Source organism: Panthera uncia, chromosome D2 (genome assembly GCF_023721935.1).
Source record: "Panthera uncia isolate 11264 chromosome D2, Puncia_PCG_1.0, whole genome shotgun sequence".
NCBI classification, from domain to species: domain Eukaryota; kingdom Metazoa; phylum Chordata; class Mammalia; order Carnivora; family Felidae; genus Panthera; species Panthera uncia.
The window spans coordinates 67,164,106-67,185,122 of NC_064818.1; the positions used below are offsets into that span (position 1 = coordinate 67,164,106).

Here is a 21,017-nt window from a genome sequence, read left to right on the forward strand (position 1 = left end):
TCTTTCAAATGATGATATGTGGGAATCAGAGTGGAATATAATAGTTTTGCTTAAACCTGAGTATTATAAAAGAAAATAATTCCTGAGAGGCCCCCAGTGCTAACCTAATTTGTTTTTATTATAGTGTTTCTTCAATATGTATAAACATTATAGAGGTATTAACTGACTCATTTTTATATTGGATTGATTTCTAAAATCAAAAGAAAATTACAGATGAAAAAGGAATCAAGCTACAAAAAGAATAATACTCACATCAACATAAATTTAACCTCCTACTGTGGCACTGCCTAAATGAAACCTGCTGCTGGCAACATGACTCTGGAGTGACATCCGTGACAAGGTCTCTGGAGTTCCCAATCCTACCGTATACCTTGTGATGCTCGATGCTCTCACTATTTGTTTTCTACTTGATTTAAGAAATCATCAGTACCAAATGGACTGACTTCATTTAGCCTTTACTTTAACAGTGAAGCAGGTATCTGTCTTTGTCTCATTAACTTCTGATCATTAGAATGGAACCCACACACACACACACACACACACATAAAAGTCAGAAACACACATGCAAAAACGGCCCGTGGAATCACGTGGTGCTGCACCCTGATAATACTGCCACCCCAGTGATCCAGAAGACGTTGATTTTAATGATGCACATGGTCAACACGATAAGAAAAGTAAATGAACCAATCCTCATAGAGAACTGGCAAATCCTTAGAAGCTAGAATGTGCTAGAAAAAGCCAGAGCTCTACTTTTTCTTCCTTTGTCTTGTACAGACTTAATTAGTGGCCTTATAATTTGAAAACACATCAGTTTGTATCTCCATGTTTAATGTATTTGAGAAGTTTTGAGATCTGTAGTTTGTTGGGGCTTTTACAACTGTGTTAAGAAACTGAGAAATTCAGCTAGTTCCCAAATTTCTGATCACAGGGAGTACATGTTTATTTAGCAACAGACTAGATTCAAGTGACTCAAGGAAGCTTAAACTGGTCTCAAAGCTGGAGTTCCAACTAGTGTGGGATCTCTTCTTCCTGTAAACTCAGAATTTTTATAGTCAGGAAGGACAAAAGACATATTTTATTGGTTCTAGTCAAAAACTCTTAAATAGCATAGAGACATTATCATATATCTTTGGCCGTCAGAGTAAAACCATGCTGTATTAGTTTTGCTTTATTTTATCATATTGTTTAATGATCTTGTATCTCCACCTGGTGCTATGGAATAAATAAAATGCCTTAAAATAATTAAACTATGGCTACAGCTTACAGTGTTAATATGTCATATTGATAGCCAACTCCTCGACCCTCCCAGAGGTTCCTACAACTAGAACTTATTAGACTCACATACATACCACCGACTTTCCATCATTCTACCCTGTATTTACTTTCCAAAACTTCCAGCATTCAGTTTCTGAGGCAAGGAGGCAAAGCCATCTGTATGCTCTCCACGTCTCTAATGCCCTAACGTCAATCACCAACAACCAAAAATGTTTCAATCTCAGGTTAACTAAAGTCCTTCGTGTCTTCTAACTTCTCTATCAAGGAATTAAGAGAAAACACTCAATCTGTTATAAATTCTTGTGAGTGTCAAACATAAGATATATTTATAGAACAAATAAAGAGTATATTTTCCCTTAGGTATCCTTGGTTGACATAGAAAAAACATTGGATGTAGATTTTAGGAAATTAATCTTATCAAATTCCTGCTTATGATCCTTAAAGACTCTCCTTCTCTCTCAAAGCTTGAGTAATATAAAGAAAAAATAGACGGACATGTATATATATATACACACATATATACTGAATATACACACATGAATCTTTACCTATTGATCAACCAAAAGAGACAGATTTAGACAGACATTCATGTGTGTATACATGTATATGTGTGTGCACATGTGAATGTATGTGGATGCACATGTGTAGATATATGTATTATGTGTTTGTATGAGCGTAGATGTCAAATGTTTATAATGTTCCATGAAAAAGGCAGAAGTAGCAAAGTCTTTATTGTATAAACATTACTTGTGTCAGCACGTGGGCTAGAGCTGGAAGGGAACAAACACACACACTACATACAAATACAAAGCTGGGATAATATTAGACAATCCTTATGTCCCACCCTACCCCTACATCTGTGTATCATTTTCTAATGTTTTTTAAATGCAACAACATTGGACTTCTTAGTTCCCTATACTTTGGTATATACCTGTGTTAGTCCTTAATATAACAGTACTAAAACTTGTGTCACCTCTCTTCAACTAAACTGAGAGTTAAAGATCAAGGAAAGTGTCATATCCTCATCTCCCCTCCACCCCCTCACCCCACCCCGGCCACCATATGGTACCTGGCAAAGAGTAAGTGCTATATAAATGCTCTTTGAATAAATGAAATGTCATATTGATGGATAGATGGATAGATGGATAGATGGATGAATGGATGGGGAATGGGCTATTTCTCTGAAAGACCTCATAGCAGAGGTTGTTCTATTCCCTTCCATGGTAGAACAAAGTGTTTGGAATCCAGAAGCCCTGCTCCCAAATAAGGGAAGAAGTCCTGAAGGATGAGAAGACAAATGTTGGTCCATTGTCGCTATGCTGAGGTAGCAAGGGAAGCTCCCCTGTCACTTTCAGATAAATGCCTTCTTTTGACTAATACTTTCAATCTTGGATGAAAGGCCTAGAGAGAGGAGCAGAGCTCACCACAATAAAAAATGGGATCATGTTAGAGAGAATGGAGTCTGTGAAGGTCCTAGAGCTCAGTCGCCTATCTCTGGACAGAAGCAAAGTCCTGTCAATGGAAGCACAGAGTAGTTCCATGAAGATGGGACTGTTTGTAAAGCATTTCCCTTGGCCCCTATTTAGCGTCTCTCTTCCTAAAAAAGGCAAGAATTCCACCAAACTTTTTGTAAAATGTGTTATTAATGGCTCTAAACTCACCAAAAAGTAGCTTATTTTCCTGTACAGAGCTCAAAAATATCCCTACAAAGGCAGCTCACAGGTCACGTACAAAAGACAACATTCCCAGTCTCATTGATTCTCACTTGTTCAGTCATGAGAAATTCACCAGGAAAAGGTCTCAAACCCAATATATCATTTGAAGCACTCTCCCATATTTAAGAGCAGCCACAAGGAAGAAAAACTGGATGTGAGGAGTTGCAAGGGATCAAAAAAAAAAAAGGACTGTAAGTTCATTAGTGGTTCAGTAAGTCTACTACAATAAACCACTTGACAGGCATGATGAAATCCTGTTCTTTATGTAAAGGGGAAAATGTTTATCGCAGAATGGATGGGTTCATCTTCGTCTATCAGAGATTGAAAAAAAAAATAGCAATTCATAAGTGAATGAAAAATTCCACTTAAAACTCAAGCCTTGATTGGAAGAAAAGCCTATCTCTTTGCTCCTTCGCTTTGGATAGGAAAGAAATTAAGCAATAAATTGAGAATGGGACATTTCCATTTGAAAGCTGCTGTGCTCACAGAAAATCAGAGCTCAGGACCAGGCCTTCCAGGGACTGACTGCCAAGATCTGGTGTACCTGGAATGGCCGGATCCTGTTGGATTTCAGAGGTTGTTCGCACCTTAGTTAGAGCTTTATCCCCCCCACCAAAACATTCCTGAGATGCCTTCTGATAACTAAGGGTGAGAGATCAGCCCCTTGCAAAGGAAGGCAGCACAGGGTGGGGCCAACAGCCCCAGGTTTTGTTCTAGCTTTCCTCTCTCTCCGAATGAAATTGGGTTCACTGCAAATTCACAAGCTAATAGGCCAGAAATATCTGGCAGCCAGGACAAGTTCACTGGCAGGTCTGGAAGCAACAGCCCAGCCCTGGTCCCCTAGAAAATGAGTTCACTATATCCAGCTCTTCGAACTCCTCATTTGGTCTAGGCCACAGAACTCTAGGGCAGGAAGGGGAGGCCAGCTAGATGGCTCCCCCTACTGGCTCCCCCAGATCTACACCTCCTGAATGGGATATTCAATGCATCTCACAGAATGGTCCTCAGACTTTCATGGGACCCCATAAACATCTTTAAAGAAAATAGCTCAGAAGATCTCTGGGACTTTAGCTTCCTCTTCCATAAATTGAGGGAGTGGAATAGTAAAGCCTTCCTTGCCTTTCAACCAGAAAGTTGTTTGTTCTCCTTTGCCCTGTGGGAGGCAGAAGAGAGTGCTGGTGAATCACTCAGGTGGAAAGGCTGCCTGTGAAGTGTGGGCTCTGGGCAGACAACTTGGTGTCCCTTGCTTGTTTACTGAAAATGTTGTTCTTAGCCAAAACTGCATGTAGACAGGAGCTGCCTCAGTGAAGGAAAGGCCTCTTTATAGATGAAACCTTGATTTCCTTGGGCTTTGCCGATAAGCCTAAAGGGATAGTCAGCAATGTTCTAGGAGGTGAGGGCCAGTCAAGGCTGAATCTCCCAGCAATTTCCCTGAATATCTTTTAAAAACAATAATAAAATTAAAAAAATAAAAAATAATAAAAATAACAATAAAATCTGTTGAGCTCTTATGATCAGCAGAGCACCAGGTGAAGCATCTCATATACATGTCCACATTTAACCCCTGCCTCGCCCCTTTGAGGACAACTTTGTCACCATTCGCATTTGACTGGCAATAAAATCAAGCCCACAAATCAGACAACCAGTGAATAGTAGGACACGACTCAAAGGGAGGTCTATACTGCCGCCTTCTAGAAAAATCTGCCTCTTACCTGAAGTCTATTGATCAAGTACAGCGTGTGAGGTTCAGGCTCAGCAAACTGGGGAGTTGCTGCCATCCTCTTCCCTTTCACTTCTTCCCAGGAATCCCCATACCCACCCAAACACCTAACATCATAGTAACCACCCACCACTTCCACCAGGAACATCTCCAAGATGTTCTTCAGAACATCTCAAGAGGAGCATCCGTTTCCCACCCCACCAAAGGCCGGTGTTATAGGGAAAGTTGAGAATGCATCATGGTGTATTTCAGACAGACTGGACAGAGGAGAAGGCAGAGGGGAAGGGAAAAGGTATTTAAATGAATTGAGAGGAGGTCCTGGTGCCCCCAAACCAATGGGCCTCTGTCTTCTCTATCTGGGCCCTTTCGAATCAGAAGAGACATAGGAGGCAATGTGGGCATGATAATTTCTGAGCTCGTCCTTGCTGTTGCTTTGTGAAAGAATAGATTGGTGTATTCAAGCAGAAGCCAGGAGACCATTTGTGGTCAAGAGAAAGGAGGCATCCCCTAGGGGGTTGGTGTAGGTAGAAGCTAGGGTGTTTTCTGTCTTAGATTCCATGTTTGACCATTTGAGGGAAGCATACAGTCTTCTCTGAGGGAAGAAGACCTGGCGGTCACAAGAGCCTCCACATAGACCTTGGCAGTCTCCACACACCACAATGCAGAGACACACTCATCCCATCAACTTTCTCAACATCTCCATCAGCGACACAAATGGGGCAGGCAGGGTGCACTAGGTTGGTCTTACCTTGACTGGGATGGTGCCTCTCTTTTGCAAATCGTACCTTCCCAATGCCAGCAGGCTGGATGCAGTGCTCTGAGAGACATGAATCCGGAGAGCTGCCATAAACCAGTCATTGCCTAGTTATTACCTTGGTTGTGGCTTCCATCTGGGGGTCAGGGGGCAGGGCTGCTGTGGAGAGGGAATGCTGCATTGCTCACACTCTTAGGCTGCTAGTACCTCTTAGGAAAGCAAATCACAGACAACCTCTCTGAAGTCTGGGACTCTTGCAGTGGGACACCCCCAAACATTGCAGACATTGGTCAGACATTGTTAGTGTTGCTCAAGCTTTAACAGGTTCAGTTTAGAAACAGTAGGCAGAACTGACTCCATATGCAAGCTGGTACTCCCCATGGATGGAGGTCCGCTGGGCTCCTCAGGTTCCTGAGGATACCAGAGTTGGTGGTACCAGAGCTGGGACACCTCACTGAAAACATTGTTCACAACCAGCCCTGCAACCAGAATCAGGCTTGGAGCCTACATTTGGAGCTCCCAATTTCAAAATTTACTCTTAAAATCTTGACTTGCAAGTTCAAGGAGAGGTTTAAACCAGTGTTTGAGACTTGGCTGATTAGCTTAAATAATGAAGTAATCAGAAGAGAAAATATTTTTGTATGTTTTTACATATTGTGGAAAATTTACAAGTTCAAAACAATGTTAACCTAAACATTGTGAAACTTAAGTCCCTAAGTAATTATTTTTTCTAGCTGATAAACAGCTCATAAATAGCATATATTGTCTAGCAATAGCAAAATAATATGATATCCCCCGGAGTTCCTGGCCATGGATCAATTCTGCACCACCAAAACCATATTCTGCATCAGGGATGGGAAAATTACCACCCTCCAGCCAAATCCAGCCCACCACTTGTGTTTACAAATAAAGTTTTATTGGAATATGGCCTTACCCATCATTCATATGTTATAAATGGCCGCTTTCATACTACAACAGTAGTTAAGCAACAGAGACTATGGCCCATAAACCCTAAAATAGTTACTGTCTGGCCCTGTATGGGAAAAGCTTGCCAACTTCTGCTCTCCCTTTAAATGATCTTATTATATGTGTCCTTGACCGTTTAGAATTGAAAATCTTGGAAGGAAGTCATATGTGTTCTCATAGCAAGCACTATGCAAAACCCTGTCTACAAAGTTTGTGATCAATGTTGTCTGAGGTGATGATCTTATCCTCCAAACAGAAAATAGTAGACAAAATGAAAATGGGTCTTCTAAAAACACCCTCTGGTTAAAGATAGGAGACTAGAGGGACAGTGATCTTGTATTTGCAAAGTTCTGCAAACAGTACCCATACAAACTGCTGCTTTCCATTCTGGATGCCATGTTCACAGTGTCTCCGAACAGACAGTACCTGGGCATGGTGATTCCCACCACACCAGCCACTACAGGACCTACGAAGAGAAGAACAGAAGGGCATAGCCAACCTGCATTTCCCAAGTGCTGGACTCCGTGATACACATTAAGTCAACAAAGGCAATTCAACAAATACTCAAGTGCCTAGGCAAAGGTTGGCAATAGATCTTAGGGTCTGCAAAGAGGCAACCTACAGAACCCACAGACTTTTGGTGGAAAACGACATAATGAATTATAAATTTTTTTTTAATCCTTACTTATTTTTGAGAGTCAGAGAGAGAGAGAACGTGTGAGCAGGGGAGGAACAGAGAGAGAGAGACAGAATGCGAAGTAGGCTCCAGGCTCTGAGCCATCAGCACAGAGCCTGATGTGGGGCTCGAACCCATGAACCATGAGATCAAGATCCAAGCCAAAGTCGGACGCTCAACCGACTGAGCCACTCAGGTGCCCCATTATAATTAACTGAATGTTTGTAACCCCCTCCCTCATTCACATATTGAAGCCCTAACCCTCAATATGATGGTATTAGAAAGTAGGGCCTTTGGGAGATAATTAGGTTTAGATGAGGTTATGAGGGTAGGGCCCTCATGGTGGGATTAGTGCCCTTATGAGAAGAGAAGGAGACCGCAAGGCTCTCTCTCTCCGCTATATGAAGACATAATCAGAAGGCAGGCTTTGGCAAGATAGGAAGAGGATTCTCACCAGACCCTGACCATGCTGGAACCCTGATCTTGGACTTCCCAGCCTCTAGAACTGTGAGAAAATAAATATCTGTTGTTTAAGTCACTTAGTCTGTGGTATTTTGTTATGACAACCAAGCTAAGGCAGAAATTAATGACAGTGTTATTCACGCACTGGAGATGGAAACAAAACAACTGGGGCACTAATGCTGATTAGGGGTCAGGTTTTATTTTAGTCAAGCCCTGGAGGACAGGTAGGAGCAGGGCTAGCTACATAGTTTGCAGGGCCCAGTCTAAAATAAAAATAAGGGACGCCTCATTCAAAAATTATTAAGAAATTGAGAAAATTAATATTATAATATTATTATATTAATAACTAAGAAATTGAGACAGAAGAGCATTAAGCCAAGTGCTGGTCACTTTTGCACAGGTCACCTGCCCATGAGTTTGACAAAAACCAGACCAGATCAAAGGGCATTTGATGCAGAGGCATGGGGGGAGAGTAGCCTGGTATAACTGTCCTACTGTCCTACTTTTTGGTCTCCTCCTAACTTTTGGTTTAACACCTTGGAGTCTCTGGGTATCTTTGCTGTTACCAAGTAATCCGGCTAACTGGAAATACGTGTGCAAAGACAATTGTGAACTTTTGTTTCCCTCAAAAGATGCTACCATTCAATTTCCAGGTCCTAAAAACGTCAGACTTAGGACTTGAATCCAGAACCACCTGCTCCCATACCTGGACCACAAGGCCACCTGCCATCAGGGCTGGCTACCTGTGTGGATGCCGTTCCTGATCCTGAGCTTCTCCTCAGGCATGTGCCCAATCTGGAAGTGGACAGTGGCACTGAGGAAATGTAAGGACATCGTGGCAATCTCGTCCACACGCTGGATTCCATTGCGGATAGGAAGTCCGCTAGCACCCATGTATGCATCTCCAATGGTTTCAACCTGAAAATAACGCAACAGAGTGGCCTTGTGTTCTCGAAGAAAAAGGCTGGAGTAGCGGCGGGGTCAGAGACCAAGGCCCTTCATTACTGAGCCCTGCTTTGATTCCCCGCACTTTGGAGAGTCATACTCCCTGACCTCCACTCCATCCATGTCCCAGCATTTCCTCACGTTTCTGCTCTTGTCCTGGTTCTTCCACAAAGCCTTTCTTCCCTGAGCCCTCCTATGCACAGTCACTGTTTTCTCCTCTGAAATTTGATAGTGGTGGTGACCATATTTCTTCAACTCAAGTTTAAAACCAGTTAAACAGACAGTAGTGTGGGAATAGGGTAAATCTTGAGGGATCACATGCATCCATCAAGTGGAATTCATCTTACCCTACCAGAAATGTCTTCACCCCATACAATGGCTCTTCAATACATTTATACATATCTATACATTATACACAATATATACACTTGTGTATAAATGCATGTATCTGCCTGATCTGTCCTCTTCTCTCCCCTAATAAATCCTAATAAAATTAGCTTTCAGATTCCTCATTCTCACTAGAGAACCAATGACCAGTGTCAACTTTAAAGATACAGCCCTGGGGCGCCTGGGTGGCTTAGTCAGTTAAGCCTCCGACTTCAGCTCAGGTCATGATCTCACAGTTCATGGGTTTGAGTCCCGCGTTGGGCTCAGTGCTGACAGCTCAGAGCCTGGAGCGTGCTTCAGACTCTGTGTCTCCCTCTCTGCCCCTCCCCCGCTCCTGCTTTGTCTCTCTCTGTCTCTCAAAAATAAATAAACGTTAAAAAAAAAATTAAAGATACAGCCCTTTCCAGATACATTTGCATCTTAGCAGAGTCCAAAGATGATGTGGTAAAGGTGGAATTTCAGGCATTAGCCAGGCAGTGAAAACACCTCTGTCTACCGGTCACCCCAGAATTACACAAAAGCAACCCATATACAAGTCAGATTGCTTCTAGGCTACCTCTCACCACCATGGGTACATCCTTTGGACATCGAAACTGATTTAGTACTAACTCATGCAAAACATAACCCAGAAAACAATGCCAAGAAGAAATCCCAGAGGAAGCCCTCCTAAGCAGAGTAGCTTTGGTTTTGAGGTATGTGTGATCTCCTCTTGGAGATTATCCACACACCTTTTCTTTCACCCTTAAACAGAGGCAATATCTGTGGGGGGAACATTAGGGATATAAGGGCATGTCACTGGGGGACATGACCACACTGTCCCCCAAATCTCCCCAGACCCCAGGCCACAGGTAAAGCCCTGCAATCACGATCGGAGCTGGTGCACCTGTGACTTGCCCCAGGCACATGTGAGCTTGGGAACCCTGCAGTCATGATGTGGCCCCATCAGAAAACTCAGAAAACACCTGAAGCAACCATCATCCTCACCACTTAAATGAAGCTAAATTATTCGTTGTTTCTATCCTTCCCTGAAAAATCAGTTTTTACTCCGGGTGACCATATTCATACATACCCCCAAGTAGCACTAGGCAGACGTTCTCATTTCAGCCACAATTCTGATCATCTAAACTTAGGAGTCTGTCTTCACACAGACTTAGCATTGCTTCACAGATCCTTAGCATTGCTAAGGATCACGGTAACAGCAGTGAGACTCACACAAGGTCCAAAAACAACCTTGAAAGGTGAGCCTCTCTGAATCTGAAGGAAATATATTCTGGAGGGAACTGGAGGGATTAGCCAGTAGAAGGGCAGTGCCTCTTTAGAAATGTGTTAACAGCCAGATAAAATAATGGAAAGAAACAAGAAGCAACTGGGGATTATTGACAAGCACATTCATCTGTGATTAATCAAGCCCTTTTCCAAGAAAACAAACAGGAATAAAATATTGAGTTTCTGCCATGAATTGAGATGGACTGCCAGCCTGAAATAGAGCCTTCCTCCTGGCTCACATCTAGGGCTGGGTCCATCCTTACTCATGCCCTAGAGTCGGCGGACAAGGAGCGTGTTCCCTCACAGCCTCGGGGTATGTCTTACCTTATACACATCATATGTTTTAATGATGTGATCAAATAAGCTGTACAGGTCATTAAGCAGCTTTACCACTTGCAAGGGGGAGCCGAGAAAGCACAGTTTTGTGAATCCAACAATGTCGGAGAAAAAGATTATCACAGACTCAGAATCTTCTGGTGCCACGGACCTTCCAGCTATGAGCTGTTCTCCAGTGAAGCCAAAACCAAAGAAAAGAGATTGGTTTTGAGCAGACTCTTATTCACCTTGCCTCCTACAAACCCCTGCAAAATCTTTCCGATAGGTCCTTTTGCATCAGTGGATTAGATTTTCGGTCAACAAAATCCATCATCTAAAGAGATTCTTTTGACACCCATTTTTCTACTTGCCTTTTCTCCGAAGAGATATTTTAATTGGTGGGTATAAACTGGAGGCGGGGGGCAGGTCACAGAAATGCCTTTGCAGTAAGGATTTTTCTCCCGGAGGGCATCCCATTTTTCTCTATTGGTTATAGAGTTTGGGTGTAAAAATGCAATTTGCAGATGTGAAGCAAAAGGAAGCATCCATCAATCCACAAGTCAATGCATTTGCTTCAATCAACCAATCTCACATTAACACCTTCAAATCCCTAACTCCATCTCTTTGTCAAGACACGCAAGAAGGGTGCAGAAGTTTTAATAGCCGACGCTTCTGCCAAGTTTTTAGACAGTGTAAAGGTGCAGGCAGAGCCAAAAATGAAGCAAGTTTTGAATCTGAAGTCATGGGTGCGTATTGTACTGTGCAAAGCCTTTGGAGCACAATCTGAAGTACTGAGAAACTAGCTATTAATCAGACTCATGAAACTAAAGCGCCATCTAGTGGTCTGTCTCCCATAGCTGCATCCGCCATCTTCCCTGTTAAGAGACATTCTCTACTCCTGTGAATTCAAGATTTTAGGCAGGGCCTTTGCCTCTATCTCCGTTTACAGGGTGTACCAAATTGCCTGCAAAATGCTTGACTCATTTAGAAGAACCTGAGTTCCTCTTTGGAAAAGAACAAAAAAGTACTCTGTACATGGGGCCCCTTAGATGGTGATGCTATTGCTTTCTGGGTCCTTTGTCAAGGCCCCCAGTGCTTTGGAGTACCTTGGCAGCATTGTGGACAGAAGCCTATCCACCTTCCTCTTCTCCGCCATCAGCTGGTTGATCCTCTCTTCCACCACGTCCTTCAGGTGGAAGGACACCTCCAGCTTGCTCACCATACTGTCTAGGATGTTCACATGGCTTTAAAAGAACCCAAAATGAACATCTTTTTTTCCAAGAACATTAGGGTCACAGTAGAGCACAACATCCAGCTATACGTTCCAAGAAAACATGTATCACCCTGAAGGTTTCCTACCTAAGGGCTGCCAATGGACAGCAGTGGAACGACAATGGCAGTGAAACCATGGGGTGGGACAGAGACTGCCCTTTACCAGCTCTGTGATCTTGTTCTACACCCTTCATTTCTCCAAGCCTCAGTTTCTTCATCTGGAAAATGAGGATAATAATGCATACCTCATAGGGCTTTTCTGAGGATCCAGGGAGATGATGGGTACACAGTGCCCACAGCTGTGTCTGCCACTCAGCAGGTACTCAACAAATGGTGGCCTTCACTGGCACTCCCCCATTTCCCAATATGCTCCATATTATCATCATGGTCAGTCAAAAATGTATATTTCAGGATGGGTCTTTTTTTCCCCCCTGAATAATACCAGCTATTTTCCTTTTGGATGACATATGTAAGGGGGCACTTCTAGACCCTGTAGGCTCTTGTTTTAGAAGGGTCTTCAGAAAAATCATTTAACTACCCCATTTTTCAGATGAGGAAACTGAGGCTCACACAGGAAATAGACTTGCTTTAACATCGGGGACCAGATTTTTTTAAGTAAAAGTCATGATTGACCCAAGACATACCATTCAAAACAATTTTGATGTGGAAAATACAGAATACAGGGCTGTTGTGTTAAGAATGCAGAGCAGACTGGCCAAGTTAGGAGTAGATGCCAGAATCCCAGCCCAGGGTCCTTCTATAAACTCAGGCTACTTCTATCATGGCTATGTCTGCCTATGTTCAATGTGCCAAAAGATGACACAGCTATCCTAACGTGAAACAAGCTACTGTTGAGGAGGTTGTCTGAGAGGCATGAATAATTCAAGCTGATGACTTACTCTAAGGTTGGCGAATAGTTTCTTATACTATAGCCCAACCCCAACTGATGAGCCATGACCTTTGGAATGCTGGTTTGGAAAACATTCTGAGGTCATGTCAAAATTCCCTGGGAAAGAGAGCCTTGATTGATTAGAGATATCTGGAATGGACAAAGGAGGACAATGGATGTGCTGATGTCTGATACATTTTTGTGTCATTAATGAAATAAAGGGAGAATTTATCACCCAACTCTAGCCAGCATGGAACACGGTGCTTTGCATGTGACAGGCATTGAGTGGGTATATGATGAATAAATGAATGAATGGATAAATAACTGAATGAGTGGAGGAATGAATGAATGGGGTGGGCCACACAGAACCAGTCACAGCCATGTAGTTTTAAAATTCTAATAGTTAGGGGCACCTGGGTGGCTCAGTCTGTTAAGAATCCGACTCTTGATTTCTGCTCAGGTCACCATCTTGCTGTTCGGGACACTGAGCCCCACGTCCGGCTCTGCACTGACGGTGCAGAGCCTGCGTGGAATTATCTCTCTCTCCCTCCCTCTCTGCTCCTCCCCTGCTTGTGCTCTCTCTCTCAAAATAAATAAAATAAACATTAAAGATATTTTATAAAAAAATAAAATTTGAATGGTTAAATGATTGGGAGAAAACGTCACACATCTAACTCACCCTTTAGAACTGGATTCTCATAAAATTTTCTTGATGGAAGAGAAAGTGGGCCTTTTCTCTAGAGATTCATCCCAACATGCTCTCGCCATGGCCACAATCTTTTCATTGCCCTTCTCCTCTGACAGGGAAGGTCAGAGTGGAACTGAGGCCGTGGGGTCTTTGATACGGCTGATGATTTCTGAAATTCATTTGGGGTTTAAATAGCAAATGTCTGAGCTTTGGGCCATGTAGTACACTTCACTTTAAACATATGTGCTCTTAAATTTGTGAATTGAATGTATAAGTATATTGAATAGATTGGAATTTCAGAGAAACCTGAACATTTTATGAGAAATATTTGAGATCCTCGTGGAAAATGAAGACTCCTACTGTAAAACATATCAGCACCTTCTAATGAATCTGTTTTTAGATTAAGTCGTTTTTCTTCCAATGGAACTTTTCTTGAAGTAAAGCATATCTCTATGTGACTTCAGGAGTGTATAAGCATCTGGGATGGGAAATCCCCAAAGCACACCTTTTGCAATTTGCATTCCATATAAAATGTCACATAAAAGTTATTTTAACAAATAATAAATGTCACCATCATGTGCTGCCTCGGTGTCCAACTTTGTAAACCTGTTTTCTTTCACTTCTGCATTGGCTTCTACTGACATTTATTAAATATTCTGCTATACCAGGTTTTTCAGAGGAAATAATAATTTGAGAACAACGTATACATGTTTTTGTGTAAAAATACTGTGGGCGTAACAACATGGATGAATCTTAAGGGCATTTTACTAAGTATAAAAGGGTCGTCTGAAAAGGCTACACTCTGTATGATTCTGTTTATATGACATTCTAGAAAAGGCAAAATTATAGAGACAGAAAACAGGTGAGATACCGTTAGGAGCTTGGGGAGGAGAAGGTGCTGAACACGTAAGTCACCAGGGACTTATTTAAGGTGATGAGACTGTCTATAGGGTACATGACACTGTGTATTTGCCAAAACCCATAGAACTTTACTGCACAGAGAGTAGACCCCAAAGAACACAAATTTTTAACAATATCAGTTGGGAGGTTGGACAACTCCAAGATAGAGGAAAACTGTGACAAAAGAATCTAACTGTATTATAATGGTATGACATTGCCCCGCTGAAGGGGATGTATTATAACTATATCACCTGCTGACTTAGGCACTTCTGAAATGACTCAAGACCATTAAGACTAAACAAAAGGACCCATTCACAATCGCTGTATTGTAGACGGCAAGATTGGGGACAGAAGAAAAACTTTGCAAGTACTAGACACATATACTGGGATTGGATAAATAAATAAATAAATGGATGGCAGATGGTGGGAGCCAGGATCTCACTGTTGGAAAGGGAGGCTATGGATAGAGGCGGGCGGGGGGGGGAGGGGGGACACTGGAATAAATGAACCGTGTGGTGGTAATGGTGTTGGAGATGTTAATATGAACTCATGCTTAGCTTAGTATAGATACAGATGGGTAGACGCAGATATGAGAATGTGTATACACGGAGGCTAGTGTGCACATGCTTTTCCTTACTGTCCACTGAGAGGGGCTAGAAGCAACAACACCCTGGTTGCAATGAGCACAGTCAGCACCCAGGTCTTGGTTTCTAATATCACCCTCCAATAAAAAAGAACCAGTGTCCTTGAAGACATGGCTGATTCTAGGACTGAGGCAGGGAAATACAAGAGGAGGCTGAAGCCTCTCATGCCACCAGGAAGCAAGGCGGTACTAAACAAACCAAATCAAAACACAGCAATGGGTTTATATCAAAGGTACACAGAAGTCAATTGAAATGGAATGGCCGAAGATGAAACAACTGGAACAGTAAAATAAAGTAGTATTAGATTACAATTCAGAGGATAAAATAAAGGTATAGTATAATATATAATATAAAATGGACACATATGTTATAATATAGATATGCATAATAATATAATACAATACAACATAATACCAATAATTGAATAAATACATAAGTGGGAGAGAAGAGACAAACCTCCTGTGGAGAAAAATCCCAAATAGTTTACATAGATAGTCTCCACGCAGGGTAGTAGAGTGCAACACCCCACTCCTTAAGTGTGGACTTCACATAGTGACTTCTTTCTTCGGGGGACAGTATAGGAAGAGGAGAACCAAGGGTGGTTCTACAGTGGAGAAACCTGACAAGTCTCAGCCAGGTTAATATCAACAGTCATGTTGGTCAACATGATAGTCAACAGATAGTCATGTTGGTTGTATGTACCCTTGACATGATGTGACGAACATGACAATTTACCCCTGTAGCCTTCCTCTCAAGACATATAAGTCCAGTCTCATCATAAGGAAGAAAAATAATGAGACAAATCCCAAGTGAGAAACATTCTACAAAATATCTGGCCAGTACTCCTCGAAAGTACAATGTCATTAGAATTATAGTTTAAGGAACATTCTTGAAGAGCTTAGACAGACATGATGGCTAAATGCAGCATGACGTCCTGGATGGGATGCTGGGGCAGAAGAGGATATTGGGTTGAAAACTAAGGGAATCTAAAAGAGTATGGCCTTTGCTTAAGAAGAAGAAGGAGGAGGAGGATGAGAAGGAGGAGGGGGAGGAGGAGGAGGAGGAGGAGGAGAAATAATGTCAGGCTCTGTGCTGCCAGCTCAGAGCCTGGAGCCTGCATCAGATTCTGTGTCTCCCTCTGTCTCTGTTCCTCCCCCACTCACACTCTGTCTCTCTCTCTCAAAAATAAATAAAGATTAAAAAAAATGAAAAAAAGAATAAGAATAAATACAAGTTATAACACTGTGTAAAATATGATCTTGTTTTTTTGTAAATGTACATGCTTGTGTTTAAATTCTTGTTTTGTTAACGTTTATTTATTTTCGAGACAGAGAGACAGAGCATGAATGGGGGAGGGTCAATGAGAGAGGGAGACACAGAAACCAAAACAGGCTCCAGGCTCTGAGCCATCAGCACAGAGCCCGACGCGGGGCTCAAACTCATGGACCGCAAGATCATGACCTGAGCTAAGTCGGACGCTCAACCGACTGAGCCACCCAGGCACCCCTACATGCTTGTGTTTAAATGCACACTTTCAATGCCTAAAAATAATCTGAAGGACTATACATAAGAAAGTTCTATGGGTAATTGTGTTTTACATCCCAAATGAAGTGTAATTTGAGACATGGGACAACAATGGTTTTAAAATAAGTCACTGAAGAATTACTATTGTTGCATCTTCTGCTTTCTTATCCTCACCTCTAAGAAATATCATGAGAGAATCAATTAAATGATATAAAACTTTGAACCATGGGTTCAAATTCACATCATGGGCCTGCACCTCGGAACACGTGTTCATGAGCTACTAACGTGCAGCCATCCCATAATCCACCAGTCACCAGTCACTCTATTGTCATTGTTCTTCTTCTTCGGTGTGCATCAGAATCAGGGGTGGGGGGCTTCTTAAAGCAGAGCTTCTGGGCCTATCCCCACAGTTTCCAATTCCAAAGGCCTGGAGCCGGGCCTGAAAATTTGCTTTTCTAATAAGTACCCAGGGGATGCTGAAGCTGCTAGTCTAGGGTTGCACTAGGCTTCTCAAAACTGTGGATCTTCAACATCATCTGGGAACTTGAGAAAAATGCAAATTCTCAGGCCTTGCCCCAGACCTACTGAGTCAGAGACCCTGAGGGTGGGACCCAGCAATTCTGTTTTTTTTAACAAGCCCTACAGGTAATTCTGACACCAACTAACATTTGAAAAGCACTGGTCTAGTGTGCATAGGACATCAATATCTATTCAGTCCCCAGCACCAGGACTGTTTGTAGGGAAGTATGAGATGTTAATGGGAGAAGCGTGTTTGGCCACAAATTAGGTGCACCTTGTACTTTCCCTGATTGCAGTCCTGTGTATACATAGTCCCATATGGCCAGCTTTCATTGAACTTTGTGGGCATAAGACTACAATGAGGGGCAAATATACCAATTGGGTACAGTCTTCCCACCCCCGCCCCCACCCCACCTGGTGCAACCAGATGGCAGCTGAGCTTAGTGAGTGTGGCTGGGATCCTTCCTCAGCTCGCTCTCGGAATATCTGAGTGGCTTCTTGGTTCTAAAGTCAGTTGCCCTTGGATTTGAATGACCCTTTTTGGATTAGTCTCCCCTCTTTTTCACTTCACCATAAATTAGAAAGTGGAATCCATTTTTAAAGTAACTATATACATTGAGAAAGGATCCTGACTTGAAATTCTCCAGGGAATGCATGATCTAACAATGAAACTTGAGGGTGGCCATTGGGAATGGACTAGAAAAAGTAGGCATGGTGATAAAGAAGAAAAACCAGGAGGGAAAGGTGGGCTGAGTTGATTTAGCAACTGATACATGCACACCTCCCTATGCTTGTTCTCAGACAGTGGTTCTCAACATGAGCTGCGTGTTGGAATCACCTGCAAATGCTGATGCCCAGGCAGCCACCCAGATCGATAGCATCAGCACCTCCTAGGCCGAGATCTAGGCATCAGTAATTTTTAAAGTTCCCCAGGTAATTCCAGAGCACAGCCACGGTGGAAGATAACAGTGCTGGTGGGTTACACCTACTATTCTTTTTTTTTGTTGTTTATCGTTCTTGATCAAATTTTGCTTTATCTCCCCAGCTTCTGCCCTTAATTCCATGACGGGATGTGTGTTAAGAGACAACTCAGCAAAAAAATGAGCCTAAATATATCCTATAAAGACAACTGGGCAGCATTTATTTAAAAAATTAAATATACTTAAAATACATTTATCTCTTCAATCTCAAGCCCACAAAGATACAAGGCTGGTCACTGCATCAACTGTAATAGCAAGAAAAATGGAAAACAACCAAACTGTGCATCAATCAATAATACACAGCCTATCCTTACAATGAAAATTTTGTAGTCCTTAAGAAAGATTGAGGTAAATTTGTGTATACACATATGAGATGAAAGATACCCAGGCAGAGGGAACAGTGTGTGCAAAGGTTCTGGGGTAGGAATGTGTCTGGCATGTTGGAGGCACATGAAGGTGGCCGGCATGACTGAAATGAGCAAACCATAGGAGATGGAATTAGAAAGGTGTATTGAGATGAACTTTGTTTCTCAAAGAATATGTCCATGTCCTAACGTCCAGAACCTATGAATGTGACCTTATTTGGAAAAAAAATGTCTTTGCAGGTATAGTTAATTATCTTGGGTTGAGGAGGTCATTTCAGATTTCCAGGTGGACCCTAATCCAATGACAAATGTCCTTATAAGACACAGACAAAAGAGACATATACAGAGGAGGAGGCAACGTCAAAGTGAAGGCAGAGATTGGAGAAATGTGACCACAAGCCCATGAAATCTGGACCAACCCCCAAAAGCTGGACAAAGCAGAGAACTGATCTTCCCTAAAGCTTCTAGAGGGAGCACAGCCCTGCCAAACCTTGATTTTGAACTTGTGCCTTATACAACTGTAACAAAATACATTTCTGTCCACTAAACCCAGGAGGTATGTGGTTAACTTAGTATGGCAGCCATAGGACACTAATAAAGAATGTCAGAGGCCAGATCAGAGGCCTTTGGTGGTCCTGTCGGCCACTGTAAGGGCTTAGTTTTCATTCCCCAAATGGGAAGCCAGGGGAGGATGTTGTGACCAGAAGTGACATGACCTGACTCATTTTCCAACGGGATCACTCTGCTATAATAAAGTATGTAGTTCTGAGCTCTTTGATTGTTTTTGTAAGCAAACGGCGACTACTTTTTTTAATTAAAAAAAAAGAAACTTTAAGACAGAAAAACAGTGGAATAAATAATAAGTTGATAAACACGTCATAAAAAACTATCATTTAAAAGCTAGCATGCCACTGCCCCCCCCCCCACTCCCTGCAAATATAAGAAATAAAAGCTAGCCCACATGACCAAAGCCTGCCAAAGAGACTTTCAGCTTTACCGTCAGGCATCTCGTTGAGGTCAGCAAAAGGTCCGTGGTTCTGGTGGTGGATCAGCTCCGTCATCAGGATGGCAAAGCTGTAAACATCTCCCTTTGGGGTCCCTGACCGGGGTGCCTCTGGAAGCCGCCGCAGCTCTGGGGCCGTCCAGTAGAGCTCTGCAAAGCAACGGGTGTCATGAGGGAAGCATGGAGTGGGAGAGGGACAGGCAGAACCGGAAAAGTCACCCCTCTTTCTCAGGAAAACACAGAACTGAAAGTATCCAGCCCCCGAAAAATCCGCCCTAATGGTGCCTGACTTGTAGAGCGAAAAGGGGTCTGTGGGTACGTGAATGCAGACAGAACAATCAAGGACAAGCACTAACATCTTAACTGTGGTTAACACCTGATTGTGCAGTTACAAGAAGTTTTCATTTTCCTTCCCCTTTCTGTGATTGTCTACATTAAAAATTTTTTTTTTTTTTAACATTTACTCATTTTTGAGAGACAGAGAGAGAGCGTGAGTGGGGGAGGGACAGAGAGAGCAGGAGAATCTGAAGCAGGCGCCAGGCTCTGAGCTATCAGCACAGAGCCCGATGCAGGGCTTGAACTCATGAACCACGAGATCATGACCTGAGCCAAAGTCACACCCTTACCCAACTGAGCTACCCAGGCGCTCCTGTATTGTCTACATTTGAAAAACCAACTTACAGAGGTACGATTCATAGAACATAAAATGAACCCTTTTAAAGCAAACAGTTCAGTGTTAGTTATTTAGCCCCTTTGCAAGATTGTACAACAAACCACCCTATCTAGTTCCAAAACGTTTCCAGGGCCTCAAAGTAAAATCCTGCAGCCATTAAGCAGTTTCTCCCTGTTTCCTATACCCCCAGCCCCCGGCAAGCACCAGTCCGCATTCTGTCTTTACAGATTTCCATGCTCCTGATATTTTATATACTTACATTTATTTGTTGGTGTGAGGTTGATGGGTTTATTTCATTGTAGGTTACAATCATTAAAAGAAAATATACTGGGGGATGGGGAAGTAGGGTGACTACCAACAGGTTTTCAGAATTTCCCCCTCTGTTTTTTTCTGTAAGGCCTCATCCCGTGTTACAGAACCTCCTCACATGCGCGCAGCAAAGCTGTTGGCAATGTGCTGCCCCAGGGAGAGGAGTTCAGATGGCTGGGATACATGCAAGGTAAGACTCAAGACTGCTCACTAGCTTTGGACAAGGAAGGGTCCGAGCTTCAGTTTGCTCATATGCAAAGGAGGGTTTGACTCCAGGCAGAAGGTCTTGCCCTGAGATGCGCATCAGAATCACTTGAGAGTTTTTGTTTCTATTTAATTTTATTTTACTTGAAAGGTTTATTTATTTATTTTTGAGAGAGAGAATCCCAAACAGGCTCCGTGCCATCAGCACAGAGCTCAACGTGGGGCGTGAACTCAGGAACTGTGAGATGGCGACCAGAGCCGAAATCAAAGGCAGATGTTTAACCGACTGAGCCACCCAGGTGCCCCGAGAGTTTTTAAGAAACAGTGCTGATGCCCAGATTTCATCTTCAGATATCTGGGGTGAGAGCCAGCCACCCACATACTTTGTAAAGCTTCTCAAGTGATACCAGAGCAGCGAGAGGATGTAGGACCGCTGAACCCATGGTCTTTGAAGGGCCTGCAGACGGTGTGCTGAGAACACAGGTGAAGTGTAGTGGGGTATAGAGGGCTAAGGAGAAGACCGGTGACTTGCTTCGGGCCACCTGGCCTGGCCAGGATGAGCCCTA

At 42.8% G+C, this 21,017-nt stretch overlaps 1 protein-coding gene across 1 annotated transcript in view; it reads right to left on the reverse strand.

The window, feature by feature from the left end:
- Positions 1-4,038: 4,038 nt before the first annotated feature.
- Positions 4,039-21,017, reverse strand: part of LOC125933162 (guanylate cyclase 2G-like) — a 55,483-nt gene continuing 38,504 nt past the window's right edge. The window contains 8 exon segments of the mRNA XM_049646017.1: positions 4,039-4,143; positions 5,459-5,550; positions 6,789-6,896; positions 8,312-8,486; positions 10,491-10,684; positions 11,589-11,725; positions 13,322-13,499; positions 19,260-19,415. Of these exon segments, the coding sequence (XP_049501974.1) occupies positions 4,039-4,143; positions 5,459-5,550; positions 6,789-6,896; positions 8,312-8,486; positions 10,491-10,684; positions 11,589-11,725; positions 13,322-13,499; positions 19,260-19,415 (1,145 nt within the window).